Consider the following 12,005-nt stretch of genomic DNA (forward strand, 5'->3'; position numbering starts at 1 on the left):
GCATTCCCACCAACAGTGTAAGAGGGTTCCCCTTTCTCCACATCCTCTCCAACATTTGTTTTTTCCTGCTTTATTACTTTTTGCCATTCTAACTGGTGTATGATGGTACCTCAGTGTGGTTTTGATATGAATTTCCCTGATGGACTGCATTTCTTGTGGCCCAGCAGCTCTCCCAGAGTCAAGCCCACTGACTTTTAAAGTTCCAGGTGTTAAGCTCCACTGACTAATAACTCATGACGTTATACAGCTCTGGATTTCAAAGCCAAATGTTATAGGGATTCGTCTTCCCCAGGCAGGTTCCCCATGCCTGGGCTGCCCGGTGTGTCTGTTTCTTTCCTCTTTCCACACCCGTAGGGTCCCTCCCTCTGTGGGCAGTCCCATGGGTTTGTTTAGCTACCAACTAAATCTCTGCCCTTCCTCCCGTCTGCTTTGTGACCTCTTCTGTACATTTAGCTGTGGAGAGTCTGTTCTGCAAGCCTTTGGGTTGTTTTCTGTGTCATTTACACTCATGTGGATGTTATCTAGATATATCTGTGGGAGGAGGTGAGCTTATGGTCCTCTTACTCCACTATCTTCCCCCAAAGTCCTCGCATTCACTGTATTTTCAAAGCCCTCTTGGCTAATAGGGGCTGTGCTGTCAAGGAACTCTGACATAAAGTATTCTATATCTTTATTTTTTTTTTTTTTGGATTGCTGTATCTTAGTTTTCAAACTGGTTCAACTTATTGTCTCCTATGCACCTGTGTCGCCTCTCAGTTTCTAGGCTATTTCTTTCCTTCTTACCTCAGCAAAAATCTTGACAAGTTATTTTGCTTGCTTGGTGGCTTCCCTTCCCACCGACTTCTCAAATGCCCTCATTCTGCTTGGGCAGAAGTCACCCTCAGCCTCTTTACTGGCAGTATGTTCCAGCTGCATTTCCACACCAGCACAGAAGCTGGTGGCAGCAGCAATGGGAGGTCTGAAGATTACACAGCAATGCACGGGAGCACCATGCACTTCTTGGGAACAGTCACTCAGGTAGTGTGTTTCGCTACCCAGAGCCGGGGTTTTAGAATCGAATCATCTAGCCATAAATTCTGTCCCTCCTTTTACTCTCTGTGACCTTAGGTGGCTATTGGACTTCTCTGAGCCTGAGTTTTCTCATCTGTAAAAGCAAGGAATGTATTTTCTGGAATTGTGAGAATAGAAGTAATACACAAAGGTTCTTACAAGTTTTAAGTTTAGTATAAAATCATTCCTTTAAGAATCTTGACAGCACAGTGGCGCCTGGGTGACTCAGTCACTTGAGCGTCCAACTCTTGATTTAGGCTCAGGTCATGATCTCAGGGTTCTGAGATCGAGCCCCACATCGGGTTCTCTGCTGGGCGTGGAGCCTGCTTCAGATTCCCTCTCTCCCTCTGCCTCTCTCCCCCGACTTGTGCAACTGCTCTATTGCTCTCTTAAAGAAAAACAAAGAATCTATACAGCACACATTTTTACAAATCCATAAAAACAATTCAGCTGCGAGTCTTAGTTACTTATTTCCTTGAAAGATGAAAGCAAGTGAAAGATATCGATTTTACCATTCTTCATGTGTTTTTTATCACAGATAATGATAAAGCTGCTGAGCTGCTTTTCTTCGGTCTAGAAAAAGATGTTGTTTTCATTGTTAAAGCTAATTGTACTTAGAGAAGATTTCAGGTTAATGTAAGAAGAACTTAAGAACTGAGAGATACGAACATACTTATAAATAGGTAAAAAAAAACAAAAACAAAAACAAAATAACAACAAAACCACTATGCAGCATGTGTTCATTGCCTCATGCATATCTTAGCAGAATGCTGTTACCCTGATGTTCCGCATAGTGTATGTGCAAATCTCCTGCTTGTCTGAGTTTACCTATTTTTTTCAGTATACTAACTATGTGACCTTGAGCAAGTAACTTATCCTCTTAGGATAGGATAGGAAAATATTTTCTACTTGGTTTAGTGTGCAGTGGGGAGACATTAGAAGTGCTTGTGCTAGAACAGTAACAAGTGAAAGGAAGGTTGAAGAGTATTTTTGAAGAGACAGGCGACTTGCTCATTTGCAGGGTTTCTGGTTCCACTTGGTGTTTTACTTGTTTGGAGGCTATCTCTTCCCCATTTACAGAGCAAACTCCATGAGATCAAGGACCACATGTCTTGGTACCCAGCACCTACACAGTATCTGGAACACAGTAGATGTTCTATAGCTATTGACTGAATAATTGAATTAGGGATGGAGGGAGAATAGAAGGACAGAGAGAATGAAAGAAGGAGGATTATCTAGGAGACAGTAGCTACTACACATGTGTGAAGAACCTAGACTTGGCACTGTGGCGGGAGGTGGAGAAAAGGTTATAAATCTGACAGATGCTACCAAAAAGTTAACAGTATTTGCTGCCTGAGTGGGAAAAGGAAAGGAGAAACAAAGAAGAGAGAGGTTCCCCACCTGAGAAGCTGAATCTGTGATTATCCCATTAACTCAACAGGGAAGTTAAGATGGGGCTGAGCTTGAGAGCATGAAACATACGTTTAATTCTTGGTTGCATTTCTTATGAGGGTAGGATGTGTCATTATGTGGAAATCGCTCATAAGAAGCTTGAAATCAGGGATGTGGGAGCATATCGGAACTGGAGGTGTCAGGTTGGAATGCATAGAAAAACCATGAGACAGTTGGGTCCCTGAGGGAGTGAAAACTGAACGGAGTTAAATGAGCAAAGACCAGGAACCAAGGAAGGAGACAGTGGTGGAGAAATTGGAGGGTTGGGCGCGGAGTGGGGAGAGTATCTGATGACAGAGCAAAGGGGGGCCCGTAAGAGAAAGAAGTGCGCTCTGCTTGTTCCTGCAGACATGTTTCAGAGTAAAGGACAGAGTTACCCAGGATTTCTGGGAAATTCAGGCAGACAGTATAAACATAGTCTAATAATCAGGTTGTCTGGATCAGTCACTTTCAAACTTTTTTATCGCAACCTACTCTAAGAAATACATTTTACATTTTGACTCAGGATATAAACACACACACACACACACACACACACACACACACACACACGATACAAAAGTTTCCCTCAAGAATACTCACCCTCACTATGTGTAAGCCATTCAGTTAGTTTTCATCAGTTTCATTTTTTTAAAAATTCTGCTAACAGCCCACTGAACTGATTTCATTCCCCATTAATAAGTCATGACTGGAAATTTTAAAAAGCACTGGTTTATATGATGGTCACAATAGGAAACATAATGAACTTGGGGAAAGAGCACATTTTGAGAAAATTTTAATTCTAGTTAGATAAATAAAGGTTTTTCTTTGGTATTCATTACAGCATGAAACACATATTTCTATAATGGGGCCCCTCTGTCAGTTCAAAATTTAGAACTAAAAGGGAAGCACTTACTTTGCCAGCATCTTCTGTTGTGGCCTTAAGTGTTGGTTTACCACCTTGTAAGAAAAATTTGAAGTCTAAGCTTTGGATCCAGGCAATGAGATGCAATTAAAAGCATTCTGGCTTTGGAAATGGACAAACCTGGGCTCCAGTTCAGGTTCTGCTGCTTAATAACTATGACCTTTGCCAAGTTTCCTCACCTCTTTGATTTTGTTTCTTTATCCATACATGGGGATAACATTTACCCCAACTCAGATGCTGTTGTTGTTGAAGAAGCCACATTATTCATGGTACTTTACTCAGTACTTGGTGGGCATGCAATAGATGGTAATTGGTATTATCGTTCTTGGTTGTGAGGGTGAAATTCTATACCACTTGTAAAGCTCCCTAGTACAGTGGCTGGCAAAAAGTGGTAATAAATATTAATGATCTTTCCATGCCAGCAACCGAAGGATAGAAATATAGTTGTAACCCAAGAGCATGGAAATGTACAAACCAGTTATATGACATGATTTTTTAGGACTTATTAGATAAAGCAAAGCATATTGATAACATTGATGTTATTGGAGAGATTGAGCCCCATTCCTGTAAAGTGAAAAATGATGCATCACTGACATCCTTTTTTAAATTCCCTTGCTGATGTAAACATTAAAGTGATCACAATGCATTTATTCAACAAGCTTAAATTTATTAAGATCAGCAAAGCAGAATGGTGGTGATAAAAACATAACAAGAAACAATTCCTAGATATGTGATAAAGTAACCAATAGTTAGCATTTACTTTTTCTCCCCAGCAGCCCACCACCATGGACCACTGATAGCATTATTATCTCCGTGCTTTTTGGCTCTTTCTGATTCTACTCTAACTTTCCTCACCAATTTAGAAGGATGACTTAAAGATGCTTTGTTGGAATTAATAAGAGCTCCATGGTCCAATTCTTGGCGATCTACCTCTGATGTTAAAACACTTCACCGTGCTCGAGAATTCCGTGTCTTCTGTAGTTTGTCCTTTGTAGCCTCAGGGTAGCTCTAACTGGACTAGCCCATCATCCACCTGTGTGTAATCTTATTTCCATATCACATTATTTTACTTGCCTCTTACGAAGTAGGCAGTGAAGTTGGCTGAGTGTCATATCATTTGAAGAATAAAATGAAACTTACCCTTCCGTCCCCCTATTTTTCAACTTCCTTGGGTCCCTCCCCAGTACTTCATTGTATGTTCTGGTTGTGATTGATTTCAAATGTGTGGTCATCACGGTAATATGGTGAAAGGATGCCCTTACTTCAGATATAAAGCACTTGCAGACACTTTCAAATAGGGTGTCATGGAATTTTTATTAAGAAAAGTAACTGCTGAGTGCCTGTGTGCAAAGCTAAAGGGCCTACAAAGATGCTTGAGATGAAATCCCTTCACTAAGGAGTGCATATTTAATGAGAGAGATGTCATGTCTACCAGTTGCTATAAGGGATGGCATGACTCACAAGGTGTCTGGGGGAAGGACCATAAAGTTGAATCTCATTCTTAAATGTACATGTATGGTGTTTGGTCCTTACCATTTTTTCAGATGGATTTTATTGCCCATATTAGTCATTTTGACCAGTGACTACAACTGCAAAAGAATATGCAAAAATTGGAAAGACAGGAATCTTGAGGTGCTGTATTCCATATGTGTGCGTTCATAAAAGAACTCTCCTGGTATATGTGGCTTCATTGTGCTGTCACACTTGATAAGTGAAAGATGTGTAAAGCCATGCAAAGATTTTCTATTTGCTATTCCAAAAAAAATGACACAAGAACTCCTTGGGGGTGGATCTGTGATTCTAGGTTGGAATGACTTCCACGTGGAATTGCCACCAATTAGCTGTATAGTTCGTTTTCAAATTCAGAAATAAATATTGTCCAAACAGCCCCCAATTTAGATGGTGGCTTAAAATAAGGAGAAAACCTGATGCATGATGGAAAATTGTTGCTCTGATCCCGTAGCTTTAAAGTCTGTGAGAAATGGGGAGATGGGCATATGGGATGATATGAGTGAGCACGTGAGAGTCCAGGTAAGGCATTAATTTCTGTTCATGAATGAGCAGCAGCTCCTTTGATAAAACTTGATCTAACAGCATTTGCTGGACTTATGCCCCTCAGAAAGACAGTTCATGTATCTGGTTTCGAGAATTTCTAAACTGTGGCTGGTTTACATAGAATTAAGAGAGTATTTCTCTAGAATATCAAAGATCTCCATCCGTTGATCAGACAGTGAGACAAGTTCTCCAGGAGGGAAATAAGTTGATGTTCATCAAATCCTTGCTGCTTTCACATATGCTTATAACTAGCATGCTGTCAAAAGTATTTAGTGAGGGCCATTGGATCAAGGGGGCGGATGGATGGATGGATGGATGGATGAAGCCAGCTCTAGGTGAGAACATAATTATAATAAATATGATTTCATTGAGTACCTTGCTTTACAAGAATTATTTAGTTTTTAACATAACGTTACGTGGTTTATTCTGCTCATTTTACAAGTTAGGAAACTGAGTCAGAGAGGTTAAGTGATTTGCTCTGGACTTTACTTCTTGTCCATTCTGGAGCCATATAGGGATGGCCTGCCTTGTGAAGGGTGCAGTGGAATGTGTGTCTTTGGAGCCTTCCCTCCCTGGTTCTGTGTTCCTGCAGCACTTGGAAGGGTAGTCCTGCCTGTGGCTGGTCCTGCTAACTTATCATCTTTCCTACTAGCTGTGGATTGTTCCAGCTGCACTGAGTGCACATTGTTGGAGATCACTTAAATGAGTACTTGGTCACTTTCCAAGAGAATGTTGAGTCCTGCAAGTGGCAGCAGGTGATGAGCTCTGAGCAGCAGAGATAGTGAGAACTTACTGAGCTGTGATCTCCACAGAAAAGATGAATAACATGGTTATTAGAAGGAGTTATGAAGAGCATCCAAGCAGTATAATCAAATCCTAACCTAAATGGTAAGAGAGGTTGAGATTTGAATTAATGGAAATATTGGAAATTTGATAAAGAAAATCCCTTACGTGGCCTTTTAATGTGTGGTGCGAAATAACTTGGAGAGCAGAAGAGTGTTCCTTGCCTTTCTTTCAAAATACCCTTGCCATCCGCCCCGATACAGACACAAAGAGACCAGTAGTGATAGATGCTTTTCCAAAATACATTAAAGGAGTAGCAGTTCTGTTAAAATTGCTTTTCTTTCTTAATATTTCACTTTGATTTTTATCTTCCTGTCCCTTCCTCACTCCTGTCTTCTATTCTCATCTCCCTGATTGGCCATCTTTATACTTATATATGCAGGTGGGGGACTCTGCCTCATTACCCTTTTTCAGTGTTCCAAGAGCTTTTGACTTCCATCCTCTGGCAAGATGATGGTGCCTTATTATTCCCCAGCTCTCACTCCAGTTGAAGTCTCTACTCTAATTTGGTTGATCTGAACCTTCTCGTCTACTTGCCCCACTCCACATACCATTTCCTATCCTTTTCATCTGCCTCTCCTTTATATATCATAAATATATCCTCACCAGTTGCTTCAAAAATATCTTGGTCTTGGAGTTCCATCATTTTGCAGTTTTTCTGGGTGTAGTTTTCATTTTATTTGTCCTGCTTGGGGTTCATTGCAATTCCTGAACCTGAAGATTCATGTCTTCCATCAAGTCTAAACATTTCTTTTCCTATATTGTCTCTCTGATTTTTTTTTGGAACTTCTAATTCTTTCCTCTATATCTTTTAACACCGTTTTCTGTTTTCTCTCTTTAACTCTTTGTACTGCATTTGAGTACTTTTCCGAAGTCTGTTTTTTAAATCTCTTTCCATTTATTGTTTGCTTATTCAGTGGGGTCTGTCTAATCAGTGTGTATCTATCCTTTGAATTTTTGATTTCAGGTCATCTATTTTTTTAACAATAATTGAAAGAATAATTCTATTGGCTTTGAAGAAGTTTTATGTGGTTCTTGTAAAATCTGACTTAAAACTTTTTAATTCTTTTGTCATGTTTTCAGTTCCCACTTTTATATCACTAGTCTTTGGAAACATTTTAATTTTAGGATGTTTAAACTGGATCTATCTGATAGTCCTGATATCTGGAATTCTTGGTAGTATTTTAGGATGTTTAAACTGGATCTATCTGATAGTCCTGATACCTGGAATTCTTGGTAGTAGTGGAAGGGTGGGGTGGGGGTGTTCCTCATTCCTGTGTCTACTGATCCTCGTTCATGGCAGACAGTTTGAGTGTTTCATAATTTTGGATTGTGAGTTTTTCCTCAGAGTTTTGTTTTGTTTTGTTTTAGTGCTAAACCAGTACAGGCTGAGATTGAGTTTCTGTACCTCCAGAGAGGTTTTATGTATACTTTTGTCAGGGGTCCCAGTATTTTCACTGGCCTGAGCCACTTTTTAGCTTCTCATTTAGAGGGACAGGCCATTTGACTTAATCTGAGCTTCAAATCTACATGAAGTGGTTCTGTGGCAATTAATTCTCAGGGAGGCTTTTCTCCCCACACTCACAGAGATTCAGGCTGAGACAGATAAGCTTCTTAACTGTCTCCTTGGGCACTTGGAGCAATTTCTCCCTAGTCCATTCTTCACAGAGGGACTGGTCTTTTGCGAGTTCCAGGTTTATGTGGGAGTCTCAGTTCCCATTCTCTCACCCATACTTCATGAAGATCCTGGGGGTTCTTCTCCTGAACCACATGGATTTATAACTCAAATCCTGTGTTACCAAGACTGGTGAGCTGCTCTCCTCTTGGGGCAGCTAGCATCAGTTCAGAGGCTTGATTCGGGTTTTCAGGTCCCTTTGTGTTTGACCCTAGAAAATTCCTTATTTTCTTGATAACTCAGCTATGCATTGTAAAAGATATTTATTATATCTAAGCTTTTAATAGCAAAAGATTTTTTAAAAAGATATCTATTCTGCCAAGAACTCATCATCATGATCCTCTGACAGTGTCTACTGGAAGGTCAGAGATGCCTGTCCACATCCAAATGGCATTATGGTAAAGGGGCCTCTGCCCTTAAGAAGTTCATAGATTTTTTTTTTTTCTGACTCATTCATAAGCTCTGAGGAAGCTTCATTTAGTCTTTCACTCTATCATCTTTACATTCAAATCCCGTTCAATATTTAGTAAATTCCCACTATCCAGACTTTCATTCATTTATTCAGCAAATATATATTGTGTACAGCATTGCTACATGCCAGATATGTGCTCCTTGTGCACACCAAAAACATACCTGATCCCTGTCTGCATAAGTAAATGGAATAAGTGCCAGAAAGTAAATGTGCACGGTGCTGTGAGATGTGTTGATTTGTTCAACTCAGGCCAGGAAGGGCTTAATTGGGAAAGTGAAATAAACAAGAATAGCTTTCACTGAGTGAAAAGGGGAGCAATAATTGTGTCAGATACAGAGCAGTATGTGCAAAGGCCATGGGGTGAAGATGAAGGACTAAAAGAAGGGTGGTGAGATGAAAGAGGAGAAGTGAGAAGAATATGGTTCCAGAAAAGGCTGAGAGGGAGCTAGGAGTCAAACCATGGAAGACCTTGTGGGCTGTGTTAAGGAGTTTTTCTATTTATCATAAGTGCTATTGAAGGGCTTTAAAACGGGAATTACACATGTAATTTGACCTTTGGAAAAAATCTTTCTCACTTTGGAAAGGAGAACAGATTTGAGGAAGCAAGAATGACAAGACTATTGTCAGTAGACCAGACTGAGAGTTGCTGGTAGCTCAACTTCAGTTTCGGCTTTGTAGAGATGAAGGTATAAACAGATTTGAGATTTGCTTAGCAAATAAAATTATCAGGAAGAAGGTGAGAGATGGGCCAGGAACAATTCTAAAGTTTCTGCCTTATAGAACTACATGGCTAGTGATGTTCCTTTAATGAATTTGGAACCACTGAATAAGGATCAGGTTTGGTGGAAAGGCCTTCTTTTATGCAGACTGGGCCTGAGGGTTTTGAAACACCTGAGAGGAAAATATCAAGAAGCAGTTGGATATATGGATCCAGGGCCCAGAGTAGAGACCTGGGGATATAAATACATGAGGATTTGCTTCTGGGTGCTCATCAGATGAGCTTTCCATTGGAGAGGTGATAGGGAGACACGCAGGTTACTGGTGACCTCAACAGGAGCTGTTTTGGGGGTGAGACGGGGTGAGAAGCTGGGAGCAGACGTAGAGTGTGTAGAAGACAAGGAAACGGGATAAGTGAGTGTAGACAGCTCTCAGGAAGGTTGCCGGTGAAGTTATCTACGGCTTGCATTCATTTTTAAAGGAAATATGTCACTGAATTATGATCGGAAGGTAAAATTTTTTAAAACGGAGAGTCAGTAGAAAAAAATTTAAATAGTTTCTAGATAGTGAAAAGGTGGCTAAGACCGAGCCCTGCATTGGCACAGTGGGGAACCAAAGACACTCAACCAATATTGAAGTGTAACGATAGCTAGCGTTTATTGAGCTCTCGCTGTTGTTCCAGGGTCATTCTAAATCCTTAACATGTATTAACTAACTTAATCTCCAAAACAACTCTGTGAGGTAGGTACGTATTAGCCCCTGCGGGACACAAGGAGACCAGTCACAGAGAGGGGCTGCAACTTGCCAGGGCAGGACAACAGGGATTTGAACCCAGACAGTCTGGCTGTGCTGTTCATGTTCTTAACCGCTATGCTATCCTGCTTCTCAATACATGGGTGCATAATAAGGTGTTTGTATCATCTATGAGCCAAGGTATGGGATAATCCATCTAAATATTGAAAGTGTTATTGGTTGTTTAATGACTTTGGGGCAAAAGTATCAACTGATGTTCACTTAAATGCTTTGTTAAAACTTTCTTGACTTTATGTTCTAGAACAAGGCAGGCATAAATGGAAATGTCATCAGATCAGCTTTAGCTTGAATCAGCAGCGTTAAATAAATGTGTGCACATTATTCATTTAATTGCACCTGTATCTATGTGGTAGCCTCACAGCTGAGGGTATAATAGGTGAGAAAGCAGCATTCACAACAGTCTGAAGCCGCTCGTACCTCTGTGTATTTGTGAGTGTCCGTTAACCCATGTCCTAACATAAGTGACCTTCTCCAGATTCCTGGGGATTGGCTTTAACTGCATGTACGTGTTTATTCTCCTCCTAAGGATTTAACAACACCGAGAGGACTTGCGACAAGGAGTTTATTATTCGGAGAACAGCCACCAATCGAGTCCTGAACGTCCTCCGTCACTGGGTCTCAAAGCACGCACAGGTAATTCAGCGGCATCGTTAATTACTTGCCAGGAATTTTTTTTTAAACCAACATTTTGAGTCGTCACCTTTGTAAAATACCTTCTGAGGCTTTGGAGTTAGGGTCTGAAACCTTGGAATTAGAACAGAAAGGGAAGAAATAGGATAGACGTACAGATCAAAGCACACACATGCATATTTGCCAAGAATCCACTGTCTCAGCTCTGGCGTGTCACAGGAGGTGAAGCAGGGCTCCCCTCTTTCCTCATCTTTTGAGGCAACGGCACCCACCTCAGGGCGCTAGAGCCCCCATCCTGTGCCAGCCGGGGAACTCCGTTCGCGAGGACCCCCACCGTAGCTGCGGCCGGGCCTGCAGGTAAGCAGCGGGTACTCCCTGTGGTACACAGCAGATGCCCCTGGACGTAAGCAGCACTCCGGGTCCGCACACGCTGGTGTCTGGTCGGGGGTATTTTCTCAGGCGGATTTAGGAGATATTTTGCCTCACGCCTTTGATGTTTTGGTTCCTAGTATTCTGTTTGGAAATGGCATCATGCTGACAGGACACCTACTTGTTATTTGTTTGTGTGTTTTCAGTACACGTTCGTAAAATTTATACGCATTTCACGATTTCAGAAAATAAGGAAAGAGCCTCCTTGCTTCATGAGCTTGAGACCCGCATTGTGCTTTTGTTACGCCCTGCCGAGTAATGGGTGGGCCCTGGCAGACACGTGGTTGCTTCGGGAAGGTACCCTGCTTGGCTCAGATCAGAACGCATTCAACATACAAAATGTGGATAAAATGCTAACAAATAAAGAAAAAGAGAAAGGAGGAGCTTCCAGGTCCCACTTCATTATATTCTCAGAGGCTGTCATGGGTCTGCCACGTGGCCCTTGTGACAACAGTCCATGAGATGGGGTCACAAGAGAGCCAGCACCTAGAATCCCTGTGGGAGGAGAATTCACTAATTGGGAAAAGTGGGATTTGGGCCTCACCATCAGTTAGCCCATGACAATTCTTAAGTGTTAATTAAAATAAAAATGAAGGTAGCACATAAAATATAGGATGTAAAAATTTTATCTTACACATCTTAAATAAATAAAAATGGATCCCATACAACTCAAACTCTGAGAGCCATCCTGAGCCCGTTGAAAATGTCTAGTCTCTCCTCCTCCTCATTTCAGGGACCTGCTTGTAAGTCCCATTTGCCTCATTGCAGATACGTGATAATGAGGTTTCTCCTGTGTCTGACCGTCCATCCCATTCCTCTCTGGTTTGGGACTGGGGGTGCTGACTTCTGATTCCGGGGATCCGTGGTGGCTTCAGAGATGTAGGGTAGCTTCGGTACACGAGGATTAGCAGACGCCTCTCGGTCGTCTTCCCTGCTGCTGTCTTCCCTCCTATCTGCAAACCTTC

General features: G+C 41.4%; 1 protein-coding gene across 1 annotated transcript in view; it reads left to right on the top strand.

Annotated features, from left to right (window-relative positions):
• Positions 1-12,005, top strand: part of RASGRF2 (Ras protein specific guanine nucleotide releasing factor 2) — a 229,871-nt gene that overhangs the window by 174,176 nt on the left and 43,690 nt on the right. Inside the window, exon 18 of the mRNA XM_019796394.2 lies at positions 10,508-10,614. Coding sequence (XP_019651953.1) covers positions 10,508-10,614 — 107 coding nt within the window. The remainder of the gene's footprint in view (positions 1-10,507; positions 10,615-12,005) is intronic.

Source organism: Ailuropoda melanoleuca, chromosome 3 (genome assembly GCF_002007445.2).
Source record: "Ailuropoda melanoleuca isolate Jingjing chromosome 3, ASM200744v2, whole genome shotgun sequence".
NCBI classification, from domain to species: domain Eukaryota; kingdom Metazoa; phylum Chordata; class Mammalia; order Carnivora; family Ursidae; genus Ailuropoda; species Ailuropoda melanoleuca.